This window comes from Microtus pennsylvanicus, chromosome 5, assembly GCF_037038515.1.
Source record: "Microtus pennsylvanicus isolate mMicPen1 chromosome 5, mMicPen1.hap1, whole genome shotgun sequence".
Lineage (NCBI taxonomy): Eukaryota > Metazoa > Chordata > Mammalia > Rodentia > Cricetidae > Microtus > Microtus pennsylvanicus.
In genome coordinates, this window is record NC_134583.1 from 69,166,016 (window position 1) to 69,185,944 (window position 19,929).

Here is a 19,929-nt window from a genome sequence, read left to right on the forward strand (position 1 = left end):
ACAGGGTCTTTCTCCGAATGTGGCCACTTATTGACTAGACCCATTGACCAACGAGAGCCAGGGATCTGCCTGTGTCTGTCCTCAGTGCCGGGGCTGCAGGCCGGTGTTACCATGCCCCGGTTTTACGTGGGTTTTGGGGATCCCAATTCAGGCCCTCACGCTGTGCAGCAGACACTTAAGTCACTGAACTATCTTCTCAGCCTGTGCGTGTGTGCGTGTGCATGTGTGAATAGCTTTGAAACAAACTATACAGAATTTTATTTTTATCTAGCAGACAAACATCTATTTCTATTTGGCTATTGGAAAATATAAGTCGGAACAAAAGAAAATGTGTGGAGAAAGAATGAAGAAAGCTGGGCACAGCGGTGTAGTGTGTGCCCATGGTCCTTGCACTGGGAGGGGCTGGGTGGGCAGACCGCTTGAGTCAGGGATCAGCTTGGACAACACTTTCACAATGTACATGAGATGGCTCAGTGACAAGGTTCTTGCCACTAATCCTGATGACCTGAGTTTGGTCCCTGAGACCCACGTGACAGATGGAGAGAACTGACCCCAGCAAGTTCTACTCTGACCTTCATACAGACACAGTGAAATGCACAAGCATTTACACACACACACACACACTCACACACACACACATGCACACACACGCACGCACACACACAACACACCAAATAAATAGATGTAAACAAAACAAAAACAAAAATGAGAAAATTCCAAAGAGTAAAGAAACCACTGTTTTGTTTTGCTCTGTTTTTTTGGTTTTGTTTATGTTTTGGGGCAGAGAAAGCATGATGTGGTTGTGTATCCTGCAATTGGGGAAACTGCAGGACTCAACACAGCCCAAGTGCAATGGGTGAGCCTCGCCTTGAGAAAAATACCTTCCTGATCACAGTGTCTCCTCTACCAAGGAAGTATTAAAAAAACACTATTTTTAAGATCGAAAACCTAGAATGAAATGCATACCTTAACGACAGGAACTGTTGAACGTCTCCGGTGTGGTGCACACTCAGGTGTTGGGTGCCTATTGACAGACACCTTTATCCACTGAGCCACCTTGCTGGACAACTCTTGGCTATTTCTTTAAAAAAGAGATTTATTTATTTTACTTTATGCTCGTGGGTGTTTTATCTGCATGCAGGTCTGTGCGTCATATGTGTTCGGTGCCAGTGGAGGTCATAAGGGGTTGTCAGATCCCCTGGGGCTGGAGTTATGGACAATTTTGGGCCTCCATGTGGGGATTCTAGAAACCAGTCTTGCAGCCGTGGGTTCCACCAGAGCTGCCTGTCACTAGACCCTGAGCTATCTACCTAGCTTGTTTTTCATAACATTTGACCTATCCCAGAGGGAAATGAGGGTCAGTTGGCACCTTTTGGGTGGTGACTGTGATGGTTTGGGCCAGGAAACAGGCTTGTGAGGAAGAGCAGGCTATGCTGTCCCAGAGGAAGGCTAAATAGGGCTATGTGCTTGCTGAGCCTACGCCCTCTCTGAGTTGCTCACAGCCTTTGCCTCTTACTTCTCTATTTTTACCCCTCCTGGCTTTGTTGGCTTCCTTAATATCTGTTTGTGGTGCCTGCAACCCCACAGCTCACAGTCTTCCAGGTCCTTACAGTCATGGCTTTTAAATTTCTTCTGGTAACAGGTATGTAGGGGTCCTGGGGGAGACTCAGGGTGGGGAGGAGGGGCTGGGGGTCTTCAGGGTGGGGAGGAGGGACTGGGGGTCTTCAGGGTGGGGAGGAGGAGCTGGGGTCTTCAGGGTGGAGAGGAGGAGTTGGGGGTCTTCAGAGTAGGGAGAAGGGGATAGGGGGTCTCTAGAATGGGGAAGAGGGGATCTTTTGGATTCACGAGTGGAGAGAAAGGGCCGAGAATAGGAAGGAGTAGGTGGGGAAAGGCAAAGGACTCTAGGGAATGTGGATTCTAGGGATTGAACTCAGGTGTTTATCTGCTGAGCTACCTTGCTGGACCAACTCTTGGCTTTTTCTTTTAAAAAGAGATTTACGGGCTGGAGAGATGGCTCAGCCGTTAAAGGCTAGGCTCACAACCAAAAATATAAAAAGAGATTTACTTATTTTATTTTATGTGTGTGGATTTTTTTCTTCTGGGTTCTTTGAGACAGGGTTTCTCTGTTTGAACGCCCTTGCTGTCCTGGAACTCATTTCATAGACCAGGCTGGCCTCAAACTCAGAGATCTGCCTGCCTCTGCCTCCAAATGCTGGGATTAAAGGTGTGCACCACCATTGCCTGGTGTGTGTGTGTGTGTTTTCTGTAGACGGTGTGTGCAGTGCCAATGGATGTCAGAAAGGGGCCTCATCAGGGGAGGGAGGACAGAGCATAGGAGAGTCAGGTGGGGGAGAGGCAACGTGCTTTTGGGAAGGGTATGTGATTCAAGGAGAAATAAAGTGGAGGTGGCCAAGAGGGCTGGTCAGGGAAGCTCGGGTGAAGGACTAAATCCATCATCTCTGCAAGGCGGCTTGTCACAGGCGAGGTTGCTGAGGCCCGGAGAGAGGAAGGGACCGGAGCACAGAGGGTGTGGTCTCTACTTCCCGAGTACGTCCTCCTGGGTTCCACTCACCTGTCTACTTAGCCTTAAGTTTTAGTTAACAAGGACCTCGTGCCAATGTTCCCTGAACGACTGCTGGATCAAAAGGCAGCTTGAGTTCTTCTCCTTTTGTGTCTGCTTTGTAGGGGGAGAGCCAAGAAGGGAAGGAACTACTTGAGGATTGCAGAGGAAGGAAATTTCTATCTGAGGCCTTTGATTGTTGTGTAAATCGTTGTGGTTGTGACAGTGCAGGAAGAGGCCGCTGTGGGCTTAGAGAGGGGCTGGTTTGCCCCAGGATGGGCTCCGATAGACCCTTGAGCTGTGAGTCAGCACGTTTGGCCTGTAGGTTAAGAGTAGCTATTACCTGTTTTGAAGAAGATCCTTTATCATTCACTGGTGACAGAGGACACTAACTTTATTCCCAGTAAAGTGATATGCCGCTCCTCAAGACTCCCATTTATCTCATGAGTCAACCTGTATCACAAAAATTGTGATAACTGATGACAGTCTGCATTTCCTCCGGGTGAGAAGGTGGTGGAGATGAGGCCCGGGACTTGCCTAGCATGTATGAAGACCTAGATTTGATCCCTAACATCAAGGAGGCTGCATACCTGTAATTCTAGCAGTGGAAGGCAGAGGCAGGAGGACCAGGGGTTCAAAATGCTCTTCAGTTACACGAGGAGTTCAGGGCCAGCCTAGGCTGTGTGAGGCCCCGTCCTGACAAGCTTTTCCTCCATTGTCTTACCATGTAGTCCTGACTGGGCTGGAACTCATTATTGAGACTAGGCTGGGCTCGAACTTGTGGCACTGCTTTTGTCTCTGTCTCCCCAGTGCTGGGTTCTGCTTAACTCTGGTCCTCTGTAGAAAAAAAGAATGGACCGTGGTGTGTGACGGCCCAGTCCTGCACCCCAACGTTTGGGAGGTAGAGTTGAGGCAGGAGGCTCGGGGACGTCTAGGTCATCCAGAGTTTACAACACCGTAGTGTTCTAAGCTGGGGAATATACAACACCGTCTCAGAACCCCAAAAGACAAGTCCCTGCCGGGTGGACCCCGAATCCCAACTGTCAGAGTTTCGGTGGATGCGGTCAGGGAAGGTCCCTGTGGAAAGGGACGCTGTGCTCTTAGCCGTGTTGGTTCCTGTACTTTGACTCTCTGTTGTCACCTTCCAGCCTTAGCCTTATGTCATGGATTCAATCTGGACACCGAAAATCCCATGACCTTCCAAGAGAAGGCAAGAGGCTTCGGGCAGAGTGTGGTCCAGCTCGGTGACTCCAGGTAAATGCTCAGGGGAAGTCCCCTGTCTCAGTGCTTCTCTAAAAGCTAGGGAATAAAAGGTTCCTGATTGAGGCTTCTTCCCTTCCCTCTTTCCCTCTAGTCCCCTCCCTTCTTCTCTCTCCCCTTCCCTCCTCTCTTTCTTTTCTTTGCTAGGGGTAGAAGCCGAGGCTTGCTGATGCCTCTACCACTGAACTACATCCCCCTGCCCTCTTGACTGATTTTTCCATTTTTCTTTCTTGACTCTGTAGTGAGGTTTTAGAGTTCTGGATTCATGAGATCCCAGAAAGCTGAGAGCAATAATAAGTGTTCTCTCCTGCACCACCTTCCTAGGAGGGATCCTGACAACCGACTCATGGTTCTTCAGGAGACATATTTGTCTTTCTATCCCCTACCTGATGCCCCCTCCCGACCCTCAATCGGTAGCATGAGTTATGCTAAGTTATGTTCCACTTGAACATAATACGACAATAACATGGTTATTATTGTAAATACATCAAATGAAAGACCCTCGTTTTCAAGGGCAGTGGGAGAAATCCCCTAGTCTCAATAATCCAGGCCAACAGATGCAATCAGCAAGAGGTGTCTTTATTGATTACACAGGCGCCTGTGGGTGCATCAGTAGCTTACGCCAGCTGAGCACCCCGGGCAAATTCAAACAGCCATATTTATAGGGAAAAATGATTACATAAGAGGGTAGTATAGCACAAGCATTTCATTGGCTCTCAGATTGCTGGGCTTAGCTCATCCTGGGAATGACCCTATGTCTATTCTCAAATTTCCCCAAAAAACCATAAAAATAGATAAAACACCCTGCAGCCAGTTGACAATTTAGATAGGATGTCTTGGGGGGTGGAGTATTCCCTCTCCTCAGTCCCAAAAAACCACAAAGCTAGATAGAGCACTCTGCAGCAAGTTGACAATTTAGATAGAATGCCTTGAGGTGTGGAGTATCCCTCTCCTTAGCCTAGTCAGTGAGTCTGCAACTCAAAGATATCCAGTTTTAGCATTGGCTGAGCCGGGGGGCTCAGCTAAATTTCAGCAGAGTTTAACATAGTATGTGGGCATGGGGGTCTTTCAAGTATGGGGGGTCTTTCACTAAGACATTTATGTGTGTGTATGTGTGCGTGTGCACATGTGTGTGTATATACATGCCACAGCATGCTCGTACAAAGTCAGAATTGCTTGCGGGGTTGGTTTCTACATGTGGGCCCTAGGGATGAGCTTAGCTCACAGGGTTCGCAGCAAAGGCCTTTACCCACTGAACCATCTCTCTGCTATGAAAATTAACCTTATTGAACATGACCCCGCTCACTTGTTAATTACAGAATAGAGAGAAGTGATAAGGGGAAATAGTCTCTAAAGTTAGATGTAACTTTAGAGAAATTTTGCTGGATTCATTCTGGAGAGAGTCTTTCCGGAGTGAGAAAGGGTTTGTGTGAGCAACAGCGCTGCCGTGTCCAGACACAGCTTTCCACTGCCTGTGACTCTCACGTCTTTCTACTTCCTGTGCTATGGTGATGACCTCCGGGCCTTGAGAGGAAGTATGTGGTATAGATGTCCCATTTGTAGCTGAGCACTCCCAGTCTCTTATTCTCTATGTACGGACCGGTTATGAGTCTTCGTATCAATCAATCAATCAATCAATGTAAAAGGAAGCTTCTCTGACGAGGATTGAGAGATGCACTAATCTATGGGTATAATGTTAAGTCCTTAGAAAGAACTTTAATTTTGTGTCTGCCTAGTAGACTAATAGGAGTAGATTCTCCCCTTGGGTCTATGACCTACATAGCTACATACAGGAACCTGGACCCAGTTACCAGTGCTAGGCATGAATTTCATCTTGTGGAACAGACCTTTAACACAAGCAGAAAGAGGTGGTTACTCCCTGTCTTAGGTTTCTATTGCTCTGATAAAACATCATGGCCTAAAGCAACTTTGGAAGGAAAGGGTTTGTTTGGCTCACAAACCCTGGGTCACTGTCCCTGAGGGAGGCTGAGGCAGGAGTCTGGAGACAGGAACTTAGAGGGAGGAACTGAAGCAGAAGCCCTGGGGTAACAAGGCTTATTGACTTGCTCAGTCTGCTTTCCTGTGCAGCCCAGAACCACCTGCCCAGGGGTGACACTGCTCACAGAACTCATGTCAACCGCTAGTCAAGAAAATGCCCTTATAGACAGGTTTGATGGAGGCAACTCCTTAATTGAGATTACCCCTTCCCACATATGTCTAGGTTGACAAAGTTGACAAAAAGTACCAAGCATGTTCCCATAATAGTCATGCCACTATTGCACCAGTGGGCACTTAGATATCTTGCCAGATCAGTCCTTATTGTAGCCCAAAGGTTCACAGCCGTGTAAAGCTTTTGATTCCTCTTCTCCTCTGGTAATACACATGGAGCTTTCCAGAATCATGGAAACCAGCCGGTAGGGATGAAGTTTCTCCATATTCTATGACTCAAGGATGTCTTAAGCAATTAGTCATTACCATTGAATTTTATGACTCAAGGATGTCTTAAGCAATTAGTCATTACCATTGAATTTTGGAAGGTAGCCAGGAGCAACAACAATAGCCTGTCATGTTTAGGGAAGAAGTTGAAGGGATCTCAGTGACCAACAACTCGAGAAGAGGCACTTTGTATCTGGGCTTTGTATTTTGTAGCTCATGGTATCTGGAGAGGAAATTGCCCCCTCATTCTAGGGTAACTGCCTATAAATTATGTGTGTGTGTGCGCGTGCGCGTGCAGGTGTGGATGTGTGCGGCGAACTTCTCAACCAGCGAGAAAGAACAACCACCACACGAGGATTCTTCTCAGATCACGCTTTACTGGAGTGCCCTTGGTTGAGGGGAGCAGGAAGCGAGGGGCAGGAAATGAGAGAGAGAGAGACCCAAGAGCACTAAAGCAGCTGCTTATATAGGGAATTGGCACACGGGTCGCCCTGTAATTGGCTGCCACCATCAGCTGACACCAGACTGCATCGGGATAGGCCCAAGGACCCTTATCCACCACGCATGCGGGAAGCGGGGGACATGCAGCTCCCAAAGGCAGAGCCAAATATGGAGTTGTTTATTTCCAACAAGACAGGATGTCGGCGCCATCTTGTAATGGCGATCCTGTCCGGCTCACTACAGATGTGTGCATGTATGTGCGTATGCCTACACATGTATAGCTGGATCTTGCGGTAGAGCTATTTCGATCTTTCTGAGGAACCACCGCACTAATTTCCATAGTGGCTGCACCAGCTGGCTCCCCCACCAACAGTGGTTTCCTCATGTCAGCATTTGCTGTAATTCTTAAAAAAAAATCTTAGTCATTATGACTAGGGCAGGATGAAATCCCAAAGCAGTTTTAATTTGCATTTCCCTGATAGATAAGGATGAGGAACATTAAAAAAATATTTTTTTCAAGAAAAGATTTTGTTTTTTATTTTAATTGAGTTTGTCTGCGTGTACATCAGTGCACCATGTGCATGTAGTGCCTGCGGAGGCCAGAAGAGGGCAGAAGATCACTTGGAAACCAAGTCACAAATGCTACGGGGGTGGGGTGGGGTGGGGTTGTGGGGTTGGGGGCGGTAGGGGGGTGGTTTATTTGATAGGTCATAGTGTCTGCGAGAGGAATTGCCTCCCTCGTTGTAGGATAATTCCTTATAAATTTCATATGTATATTACATTTCTATCCTTCCAACCCTTTCCATTCTAACTTCATGTGCTCTTTCTTTAAATCCGTTTTTAAAAATTCTCTCAAGAGATTTGCCCCATTCTTAGAAAGGGCCTTACATTTTTGTCACTGCTAAGTTTTCCTCCTGTTCATGGGTGTTCAGGAAGCTCACTCCCCTGTGGAAGGCAGGACTGCTTCTGTACATTCGGAGTGTTCTTTTCTACCCCGTTTTCTGCAGAGTGGCTGTTGCAGCCCCCCAGGAGGCAAAGGACGTTAACCAAACAGGTGGCCTCTACCAGTGTGACTACAGCACCAGCAGGTGTGAGCCCATTTCCCTGAAAGGTGAGTCTCTCCGCTTGCCCTCTGGCTCCTGGCGGGCTCTACCTGTGAACACACCTGTAACCTGTGCACCTGTGGCGGAGCAGAGAGCACCTGGCTTCCTCGCCTCCCTCGTCTATGGACCCTGCAGGCAACCCCAACCCCGCTCTGCTCCTTCTTCATAGTCTATCCCATCTCTCCCAGGCCGAATTGACTCTTTGCCGCTCTTTCGCTAAAATAATCAATATTTAAATATTTTGTATGTGTGTGTGTGTGTGGTGCATGTGACCTGTATGCTACCGTGAAGGCCACAGTCAACATCAGGTGTTCTTGGTTGGGCTCTGGCTTGTTTGCGTTGAGTCCAGAATTCATTGGTTTGCCTAAGTTGTCTAGGGCAGTGGATTTCTCTTCTTTTTTTAAAAAAATTTTTATGTTATGTGTATGAGTATTTGCCACCATGCATTGTACCACATACGTATCTGGTACCCAGGGAGGTCACAAGAGACTGTCAGAATCCCTGCAACCAGAGTTATAGACCGTTGTGAGCTGCTGTGTAGGTGCTGGGAACTGAGCCCAAGTCTTAGAAGAGCAGACCATGCTCTTAACTGCTGAGTCCTCTGGTCCACGAGTTTCGAGGATGCTTCTGCCTCTGCCCCTTTAGCACTGGGGTTACGGGTGAGCGTAACCTCATCTACTTTATCACATGGATTCTGGGGACCCAAACTCAGGGCCTCAAGCTTTCATGGCGGTGACTTTACCGACTGAGTCATCTCTCCTGTTCCCAGATAGACATAGTAGTATATGTTATACCGCATGAGAGAATTAGCTCCCTTACCCTGTCCCTCTCCCCCTCTCTCCTTTTCCTCCCCTTCTCCCACCTCTCTGCAAGGTCTCTTGTACTGCAAACTGGCCTTAAATTTGCGATGTAGCTGTCGATGACCTTAAACTTCTGCTCCTCCTGCTTCACCCTTGAGTGTGGCAACACAGTGGCCTTATGCTCTGTGCATGCTGGGCCACACTGTACCACAGGGTCACACCCCCTTGCCTGAAACTGGGTTTCATTACAATAGTTTCTTTTTTATCCTTTTTTTTATTTTCAAAGATTTATTTATTATGTATATCATATTCTGCCTGCATATATGCTTGCATGCCAGAAGAGGGCACAATATCTCACTGCAGATGGTTGTGAACCACCTTGTAGTTGCTGGGGATTGAACTCAGGGCCTCTGGAAGAACAGCCTGTGCTCTTCACCTCTGAGCCATCTCTCCACCCCTATTTTTTATTTTTGAGACCAGGTTTCGCTCTGTAGCCCTGGCTAGCCTGGAACTTACTATGTAGACCAGGTTGGCCTCCAATGTACAGAGATCTTCCTGTCCTCTGCCTCCCCATTACTGGGTTTAAAGTTGCCTGGCTGACATTTTCATACATGTGTATAATATAATTCAATCTTCCCGCGGGCTTTACCCCCTGCCTCTTCCTGCTGCCTATATTCCCAGGAGTGCCCCCCCCTTTAAATCTTATCTTACTTAACTCTATCCACTTCTAGGCAAATGACATAATTTTATTTTTTGTGACTGGAGAGCCTCCATTGTGTAGACGGCATCTTCTTTATCCAGTCATTTATTGACCGGCTTCTGAGCTCGGTTATTGTAAGACCGTGAATGTGGTGTGTACCCTGTCATGCCCCTGCCTCACTGCTTCACTGTAGCAAGCTTTTTTGTCAGCCATCAGCTCACAAATAATGACAGGGAAACATATTACTTACGAAAGCTTGGCTTTTAGCTTAGACTTATCTCAACTAGCTCTTAACTTAAATCAACCCATTTATATTAATCTCGTTACCTCTCTTCCGTCTTGTATCTCTTGCTCCCTCTCTGGGTCTCTGGCAACTCCACTTTCTTCTTCCCAGAGTTCTCTCTGTCCAGAAGTCCCGCCTATACCTCCTGCCTAGCTATTGGCCATTCAGCTTTTAATGACACCAATCACAGTAATATATCATTACACAGTGTGCAAATATCCCTCAACATTTCACAACTGCTCTTATCCCTGAGGACAACCTTGCCTGCATCTCTCTTCCCAGTGCCCCCAGAGGCTGTGAACATGTCCTTGGGTTTGTCCCTGGCTGCCTCTACAGACCCCTCCCAGCTGCTGGTGAGTTGCCCTGGATAGGAAGGGAGGAGTGGGAGACCCGGGGATGCTGGGGTGCAGGTCCTGTGGAGGGTGGAGGTGCTACCATGGCAGGACAGGAGGCAGGGGCAGCCCCTTTACCAGCTCTTTGCCCCTCAGGCCTGCGGCCCCACTGTGCAACAAACATGCAAGGAGAACACGTATGTTAAAGGGATGTGCTTCCTGTTCGGCTCCAACCTGATGCGGCCGCCCCAGAAGTTCCCAGAGGCTCTCAGAGGTACGTCATTTAGGATGGGAGGCAGGGTTGAGAATGGTTTTCAGGCTGCTTTAGAATCAACGTCTCCTTACCTCAGCCATATTCTAGTTCTTTGAAAGAAGCTTAAAACCAAAACCCAGCTCCTGTACCTGTAACCCTATCATGGGAGAAGGAGAAGTGAGGATCAAATGTTCAAGGTCACTTTTAGCCACTTAGTGAGTTTGAGGCTAGCCTGGCCTACAGGAGACTCTGTCTCAACTGACAAAACAAAACAGTGCTTCTCATACTGAAGAAGAGGAGGCTGTCTCAGTCAGTGCTCTGTTGCTGTGAGAGACACCATGACCAAGGCAACTTATAAAGAAAGCGTTTAACTGAGGGCTGACTCACAGTTTAGAGGGTCAGTCCGTTGTCATCACGACAGGGCACATGGCGGCATGCAGGCAGACATGGTGCTGGAGAAGTTGCTGAGAGCTACATCATGATCAACTAGTTGAGAGAGAGACTCGGGTTGGCACGGGCTTTGGAAATCTCAAAGCCCACCCCCTATGACACACTTCCTCCAACAAGGCCACACCTCCTACTCTTTCAAATAGCACCACACCCTGGTGATCAACCAGTCAACTCTGTGAGCCCCTGGGGGGCCATTCTCATTCAAACCAACATAGGGACTATTCAAGTATATTATTGTCAGAGGGTAGGGATGGTATCACTGGTTTTGGCTGATTGATCAATTACACTACTTTTTCTGCAAACCTTGGTACTCTGTGAAATATAATCTATTTTACTGGTAAGGCTTTCTACTGAGGTTTTTTTTTTTTGAAGTTTTTATTTCATCATCATGTGTTTCTTTTTATTTAATATTTCCTTTTTGAGTTCCTTTTCCATATCTAGAATTTAGTTTTCTTATTTCATTCAGCTATTTGTGCTCTCTTTGAAACCATTCAGGCATTTATCCACGTTGTCTTTGAAATCCACAGACATATTTGTGACCAGTTTTCAAATTCTCTGTTTATAATTTCATCACAGTGACTCTCATCAGAGGCCATCACTGTTTAGTGTACCAGGCTTTTTCTTTTGGGCCACCAGCCAGCTCCCAAATCATGACATGGGGACTTCTTATTAGTTATGAATGCTCAATCTTATCTCATGCTTGTCCCACTAGCTCGTGTAACTTAATCTGTTTCTCTTCATCTATGTTTTGCCATGAGGATTTTCACCTTCCTTCCTTCCTTCCTTCCTTCCTTCCTTCCTTCCTTCCTTCCTTCCTTCCTTCCTTTCTTTCTTTCTTTCTTCTTTCTGTAGATCTTACTTTTACTGCTTCTCGTGTGTAATTAGCCTAGCTTCTGGCCCTGGGCGTGTCCCTCTCTTTCTTCCTCCTTCTCTCCTCCTTCTCTCTTGAGCCCAGATTTCTTCTCCTACATGTATGGTAGTGAGCTGGGTGCTGGATGCTATGGTGTCAACGGCTCTGACTTCAGGAGTCTGGGTCTGCACTGTGGAGGGGCCAGTGTTTCACAGATGTCAGGAGCAGGGTTTCATGCAGCCTTTGACCTTGGGAGTTGGAGCTTGTGTGGTTTGTGCAGTCAGGCTGTCTTAGTGAGGGTTTCTATTGCTGTGAAGAGACACCATGACCACAGTGACTCTTACAAAGAAAACATTTAATTGTGGCTGGCTTACTGTTTCAGAGGTCAAGTTCTTTATCATTATTATAGTGGGACATGGCAGCACACAGGCAGACAAGGTGCTGGAGAAGGAGCTGAGGATTGTACATCTTGATCTGCAGGCAGCAGAAGCAGCTGTGTGCCACACTGGGCAGTAGCTTGAGCATAGGGAACCTCCAAGCCCACCCCACAGTGACACACTTCCTCCAACCAGGCCAGGCTCACTCCAACAAAGCCACACCTCCTAATGGTGCCACTCCCTGTGGACCAAGTATTCAACTCATGAGTCTATGAGTCTATGGGGTCCATACCTATTCAAAGCACCATACAGGTGTCGTGTAGAAACAGGATTTTATGTGCCCTGTAGCAGGCTTTCTTTTGAGCCACTAGCTAGCTCCCAAATCACGACACAGAGATTTGTTTATTAGTTAGGAATGTTCGGCCTTATCTTAGCTCTTGTTTTAATCTGTTTTTCTTCATTTATGGTTTGCTTCAGAGCTTTGTTTTTTTTTTAACCTTTCTTTCCTTCAGTATGTCTTACTTTCCTGTTTCCTCCATGTCTGACTGTCTGGCAGCTGCCTGGCTGGCCCTAAGGGTTTTCCTCTTTTCCCCTCTCATTCTTTGAGCCTAGATTTCTCCTCCTACTTACTCTCTCTGCCCGCCAGTCCCGCCTGTCCCTCTATTGCCTAGCTATTGGTCGGTCAGCTTTTCATTAGACCAATCAGGTGCCTTAGGCAGGCAAGGTGAAATAGCAACACATCTTTACATAATTAAACAAATGCAGCATAAACAATGTAACACATATTTATATAGTTAAAGTAATATTCCGCAACAGTGCCCTCTGACCTTAGGAGTCAGAATCCATGCATTTCTGCAGGCCTCAGAGTACTGGGGTTACCAGACTCAGCATGTGCCCCAACAAGCCAGGTTCACCCACCTGCCCTCAATAAGCCTGTTTAAATACAGCTGAATTAATAGTGAAAAATAGAAAAAGAAAATTTATTCAATGTGGCCACATTATGGAAGAGGGACAAAGAGACTCAGTGACCCCCCCTCAGCCTGTCTTTGGTGGGGTCCTGAAATAAGCATGAGCTGGGTGTAACTAAGCAGTCTGGCCAGGGTGTGGTCCCTACCCACCATTGTCTCCCTTATCTCTCTGTCCAGAGCCCAGTTCCTCCTCAGGCAGGCAATCCTATGACTGCCCCAGGGCTTCAACCACTTCTTCTAGTGAGAGTCTAATTTTATGGGATCTATCCTTTCCACGGTTTGACAGTCAAAGAGGGGAATTTAGCCTACAGGCCAGCACTACTGGGGCTTCTGAAGAACCTGGGTCCATGTGGTCCTTGCCCACTGGGTGCCAAGGGTGAGTTACTGATGAGAGCAGCCAGGGTCTGCAGTGTGTGCAGGTCCAAGGGTGTGTGTGTGGGGGGCAGAGTTGGCATGACCTCTGACCTCAGGAGCTGGAGTCCTCATGGTGTGTGGGCACTGGATGCCCCGTGTGTTTTGCTTGGTCTGTGACCTCAGAAGCAGGTGCACAGGTTCCTTGCATGGATCCAGTTCTCAGTGTGGGGATTCACAGGGCTTTTGCCCTCAGGATCTAGGATTTGCAGTGTCCCGGGAGTGAGGTGCAGGGTACCGGGGGAGGGTGTTGTGTGGCTTCTGACTTCAGAAGCCAGTAGGCATGAGGTCGTCCTGGCAGTTGCTTTGGAGCAGGGGATCCTCTCAGTGGCGGTCCCTGTTCAGCCCTTAAGTAAATTTTCATTTTACAAGTGTCACAGAATACACATTGCCTTCCAAAAGGAAGGGGCGAGCACACAGCGAGCAAATACTGGATCGAAGCAAGACTGGACTCCATAAGGGCAAACACCGAATCCTGCGGCTCCATGTCCAGTGTTCAAAGGGCTTAGATGACCTGCCCCTCGGGATTTGCCAACTACTAAACATATCTCTGTCTTAGCCTGGTTCCACTCCCTGTATGCAGCTTTCCTACATCTCTGTCCTAGCCTGGTTCCACTCCCTGTATGCAGCTTTCCTACATCTCTGTCCTAGCCTGGTTCCACTCCCTGTATGCGGCTTTCCTACATCTCTGTCTCAGCCTGGTTCCACTCCCTGTATTCTCTGTCTTAGCCTGGTTCCACTCCCTGTATGCAGCTTTCCTACATCTCTGTCTCAGCCTGGTTCCACTCCCTGTATGCGGCTTTCTTACATCTCTGTCTCAGCCTGGTTCCACTCCCTGTAGGCAGTTTTTCTTGGCAGATGCCTCATGGTTTGGGCATTTCCAACATCCTGGGAGCTCCACTGCATCCTAGGCTTCACTTTTATAAAGCCACAGAATGACTTCTCAGGGCTTTCATGTAGAGACTCCCTGCCACATGCTGCTGGCCTTGGCAGCACTCCTAAACATCAGATGTAAAATCCACGACCCCTTTACTCTGGCATCCTTCAGCCTCTAATGCTAACACTGTAAGGATGACACAGTCTGACTACCAGCTTGAGCTAGACCCTTATTCCTTGATTGCATTAACAGAAGATTTTTTTTTTTTTTACTCAGTTGCTTTCTCTTGCCCAAGTTGGAAGCTTAGCTGGTGGGGTCTGGCCCTGAGAACACCCTGACCTTTGTTCCAGAGTGGAGCAGGCCTCTTTAATGGTGCCGAACCCCCTAACAGTTACAGCCTCTCCAGAACAAATCTTGGCTGTAGTGTAACAGGAGGAGCGGGCTGCTTGTCGTCCTGGCCGCTCTGCTAGCTTACACACGAAATAACCACACAGAAACTGTATTTATTAAAACACTGCCTGGCCCATTAGCTCTAACTTCTTATTGGCTAATTCTTACATCTTAATTTAACCCATTTCTATTAATCTATGCATTGCCACGTGACTGTGGCTTACTGGCAAGATTCTAACCAGCATCCGTCTCAGGCAGGAGACCCATGGCGTCTGCCACTCTGCCCTTCTTCCCAGCATTCAGTTCTGTCTTCTCTGCCTACCTAAGTTCCACCCTATCAACTAGGCCAAGGCGGTTTCTTTATTCATTACCCAGTGAAAGCAACACACAGACAGAAGGACCTCCTACACCACCATAGCTCCAAGCTTCCCAGTGTTCTGTCACTCTTCAAACTGTACGTTCTGATTTCTCTCTGTCCCACTTGCTCGTTTCCCATTGTAGACCCGCTTAAACATTATCAATAATAGCCACGCTATAGACGCAACACTGTGACTTTAAATTTCCTTCACCAAAGAAATTAGTCCATTGCTTTTAGTTTCAGACAAGTTCTTTTTTTTAAATTTATTTTTACTTTATGTGCATTGGTGTTTTGCCTACATGTATGCCTGTGTGAAGGTGTCAGGTCCCCTGGAACTGGAGTTACAGACAGATGTGAGCTGCTGTGGTTGCTGGGAATTGAACCTGGGTACCTGGGAGAACAGTCAGTGCTCTTAATCACTGAGCCATCTCTCTAGCCTCTCGGCAAGTTCTGAAGACATGGGCATGGTCTCTGCCCCAGTTGCTAACATTGTCTGAAAAGGCTAGGTCACCACCTTCTGTGTGGCCAGGTGCAAACTGTGGTCTGAAAGTCTGGCCGCCATACAGTGTAGAAATATGGGCCTGTATAATATGGTCCTACAGACATCTGTCCATATTTTATTCTCCTTGGTACAAATTCAGACTTTTTTTTTTAACTCCCTCCCTCATTTTCCAACTGAGAGCTGACATTCAAAGATGACATTTCTAATGACTTAACTAATTTGTATTCTTTTTTCCTCTTGCCTAGAATGTCCTCAGCAGGAGAGTGACATTGCCTTCTTGATTGATGGCTCTGGTAGCATCCACCCCACAGACTTTCAGAAGATGAAAGAGTTTGTCTATACTGTGATGGAGCAGTTCACAAAGTCGAAAACCTTGGTGAGGGCTGGTGGGTAGCCCTACGTAAGGCTGACAAATTTGTGACTACCAGGCTGTTCGATGGATGAAAATGTGGGATTTGGCAAACTGACGATTTTTATTACTTCATCATGCTCTTTTCTCCTGTGTGTGTGTGTGAGACCAGTTTCAACAAGTATACCACTTACCGGAGTAGGGGCACAGGGATCAGAGAGAAAGAGAGAGAGAGAGAGAGGGAGAGAGAGAGAGAGAGAGAGAGAGAGAGAGAGAGAGAGAGAAGGATGCAAGTGAAAATAATAAAAAAGAAGCATAGGATGGCACCAGGAACGAGTTCCAGTGAATGTGAAATCACCCCTGTTTAATTTTTCCACACACTCTTGTGCCCCAATACAAAGGGGAGAGAAGGCAAAAGGCGCTTTAACATGATACAAAGGACAACTAGAACAGTTAATTGTTTCAATACTTTGAGATGTCAAGCGATTAACTAATGAGAAAAGCATTCTGTTGTTTAGGCAGTGAACCCACCCTAGACCAAGTAGCCTGAAGGCAGTCATTCCCTAGGTCAAACCTCTTAATTCAAAAGGAGTGGGAAGTATGCTAGAATTCTTTGAACTTAGGTCAGGGTGGAGTGGATCTACCTGTTTGGGCCATCTTAACGTCCTAAACACCAAGCAACCACACCCTAGGTTAGGGTGTGTAGCAACATTTACCAACAACTGTGAGCAAGCTAAAACTCTCTGACCTTCAGACAAGCTGGAAATAGGCTTACATTTTTTGGCTTCCATATCTGTGCTTGTTGCAATCTTAGCATTCCTTTGGCTCCCATCAAGTAGGTGGCCGTGATTAATACACACATGCCATTCTTTCTCTCTCTTTTTATTTGTTTTTTGTTTTTTCGAGACAGGGTTTCTCTGTGGCTTTGGAGCCTGTCCTGGAACTAGCTCTGTAGACCAGGCTGGTCTCGAACTCACAGAGATCCGCCTGTCTCTGTGCTGGGATTAAAGGCGTGCACCACCATCGCTTGGCTTCTCTCTTTTTAAAAAGGATTTATTTATTATGTATAGAGTTCTGCCTGTATGTGTCCCTGCAGGCCAGAAGAGGGCACCAGATCCCATTTAGGGTGCTGGTGAGCCACCATGTGGATGCTGGGAATTGAATTCAGGACCTTTGGAAGAGCAGTCAGTGCTCTTAATCTCTGATCCATCTTTCTAACCCCAAAGAAGAGGTTTTTGTTTCTTCTTCTTCTTCTTCTTCTTCTTCTTCTTCTTCTTCTTCTTCTTCTTCTTCTTCTTCTTCTTCTTCTTCTTCTTCTTCTTCTTCTTCCTCTTCCTCCTCCTCCTCCTCCTCCTCCTCCTCCTCCTCCTCCTCCTCCTCCTCCTCCTCCTCCTCCTCCTCTTCTTCTTTATTTTGTTTTTCGAGACAGGGTTGCTCTGTGTAGCTTTGGAGCCTGTCCTGGAACTGTCTCCCCTCCACCCCCAATACTGGGATTAAAGGCACACATCACCACCGCCTGGCCACACGTCATTCTTGCTGAGCTCTAGTATTGTCAAAAAGATGTGTACAGTCCTTGTTGAGGTGGGGAGGGAAGATAGTCACTTTCTCTGGTGTAATGCCGGCTGTCCTGTTCCTAGTTCTCTTTGATGCAGTACTCTGATGAATTCCGGACTCACTTTAACTTTGATGCTTTCAAGAAAAATCCTAACCCAAGAACACATGTGAACCCCATCAGGCAGCTGAATGGAAAGACAAAAACCGCCTCAGGAATCCGCAAAGTAGTGTGAGTCCCTCCATCTTTGCTTTTGATCCAAGGAGACAATGATACTTGTAGCTGGATGGTGAGGGATCGGAAGACTTGCTCAGACAGGGGTGAGGTGAAGCATTTCCAGAGGGTGAAACTATTTGAAGATCATTCATGTAAACACAGGTTGCAGTTAAAATTAACAATTAAAAGAGGCCCCAAGAACGTGGCTGAAAAGATGGGTTGAGCCTGTTCTGGGTATATGGTTTTGGGCAGAGCGCTGGCCCAATCAGTGGAAGGTTCTGGGATTAATCCTCAACACCATAAGAAAATGAAAAAACAAACCAAAAAACCAAAAGACAAAATAACACCAGATTGAATCCAAGTTGTCACCAAAGGCCACTTTATAGTCCGTGTGGAACCACTGGTGGTTTTAAGCAGGAGGGAGGCCTCTGTCTTTTTTGTTTTTAAGATTGCTCTGCTTTTGGTGTACAGAGGGGAGCGCAGGGTTGGCAGAGTGTGAGAAGATGAAATCAGGGGACACAGCGACATAGCTCAGTTAATAAAGGACTTGCAATGCAGAGACCAGAGTTCTGTCCCCAGAACCCAATAGAAAAGCCAGACTTGCTGGAAATTCACTTCTAATCCTACTGCCAGGGAGGGAGGCATAGAAAGAAGGACCCTTGCACTTGCTGGCTGCCCAGCCTAGTGAATAAGCTCCAGGCAGTAAGAGACCCGGGCTCGAAGCAAGGTAGACAGCTGTTGAGCTGTGACATCCTGTCCCCAACCCACATTCTCTCTTCTGCCCTCCCTCCCTTCCCACCTCTCTCTCATACACACAAGTGTAGGAAAATGTCCTGGAAAACATAGTATTTGGGGTAAGATTTAATGATAGAGCCAGGCGGTCTTATTTCTTTATATTTTTTTCTATATTTAACAGTAATGAGGAATTTGCCTGTGGTGGTGCATAGCTATAATTCAGGAGATAGAGGCAAGGGGACCACCAATTTGAGGCCCAGCCAGACTCTGTGTTCAGAACATAAAAACAAATCCAGTCAAACTCAGGGGAGACAGCCTCACCTAGACAGTCAGAGCTTGGCTGTACCTGTGACTGTTGCCAGTTCATGCTGGGTGCTAACGACACTTCCGTCTGCTTGTGTCTCTGTCATTCTTTTTTCTGCACAGGAGAGAACTGTTTCAGAAAACTTCTGGGGCCCGGGAGAATGCCGTGAAGATTCTAGTTGTCATTACAGATGGAGAAAAATACGGCGATCCCTTGAATTATGAGGATGTCATCCCTGAGGCAGACAGAGCAGGGGTCATTCGCTATGTCATTGGGGTAGGAAATGGAGAGATTGGGCCTGGTACTTCTGTGGAGATTTTCTACCAGTGTGTCCTATCTTCAATTTGCAGATATTGGTCAAATTAAAGGGGGGCAAGGGCCATTGCTAGGCCACACACAGTGCTACCACATATCCACGCCACGATAACGCTATATATATCACGAATGATCTCAAAATCAAGGGCTTAATATTTTTGGTTGTGAGCCTAGCCCTTAATGACTGGGCCACCTTGCCAGCCCTCAGTGGCTTAATATAAGTCCATTTGTAATTTGGCCAGATTGTTTTCCTGGTCTCAGCAAGGCTCACTTAGATGTGCTGTTAGCTGCAGGCTGGCGGGCAGATCTGCTGACCTTGCCTTTGCTTTCTCCACTTCCGGATGAGAGTTGTGCTTGTCTGCTGGGCAGATGGCCTTGCTGGGAACAAGTTGGGTAGTTTGGTTCTTCTGCTCCCTGGGTCTCATCACCAGTGGCCTCACCTGGGGATGCCCTTGGGCTTGGGGCAGAGGAGAAAGGAAGTAGATGCTGCAGGCACGGTTACTAGCTTCTATCAGCCCTCGCGTCTGGTAACTGTCATGGACTGGCCCAGAGACAGCGAGTGGGGCAGGCTATTTCAAGAGTGAGCGGGTGTGGCAAAATCTGGGAAAAAGACCTGGGTACAGAAAGAGGTAAAGTGTTAGGGCCGCCGGGGTCGTCACACTTGCACATCACAGGAAAAGGCATGAATTCACAGTGCGGCGTGTAAGAAGGACCTTCATGTATAAAACGGATTCCCTTGGGGCTGGAAGGACGGTGCAGGAGGAGTACTTACTGCTTTTCTAGAAGACCAGTACTCAGGTCAGGGGCTCCTAACGCTTGTAACCCCAGCTGCAAGGGATCTGACATCTCTGGCCTCGAGCATTTATGTACATGGACACACACACACAGACAGAGAGAGAAAGAGAGAGGAGAGAGAGAGAGAGAGAGAGAGAGAGAGAGAGAGAGAGGAGAGAGGAGAGAGGAGAGAGAGAAAGAGAGAGAGGAGAGAGATATAGATAGATAGATAGATAGATAGATAGATAGATAGATAGATAGATAGATAGATAGAATGAGAATTAAAAGCAAAATAATTTTAAAAAGGTTTCTCTTTTGCTGGGGAGATGTCAG

General features: G+C 47.2%; 1 protein-coding gene across 2 annotated transcripts in view; it reads left to right on the forward strand.

Annotated features, from left to right (window-relative positions):
- Positions 1–1,561: 1,561 nt before the first annotated feature.
- The window catches only part of Itgam (integrin subunit alpha M), a 46,213-nt gene continuing 27,845 nt past the window's right edge, over positions 1,562–19,929 (forward strand). Inside the window, exons 1-8 of one of the 2 annotated variants that reach the window (XM_075972420.1) lie at positions 1,562–1,642; positions 3,709–3,814; positions 7,705–7,808; positions 9,866–9,936; positions 10,072–10,189; positions 15,597–15,727; positions 17,338–17,483; positions 18,630–18,783. In XM_075972420.1, the coding sequence (XP_075828535.1) occupies positions 1,615–1,642; positions 3,709–3,814; positions 7,705–7,808; positions 9,866–9,936; positions 10,072–10,189; positions 15,597–15,727; positions 17,338–17,483; positions 18,630–18,783 (858 nt within the window). In that variant the 5' untranslated portion in view covers positions 1,562–1,614. The remainder of the gene's footprint in view (positions 1,643–3,708; positions 3,815–7,704; positions 7,809–9,865; positions 9,937–10,071; positions 10,190–15,596; positions 15,728–17,337; positions 17,484–18,629; positions 18,784–19,929) is intronic. The other variant, XM_075972421.1, reaches the window with a different exon arrangement.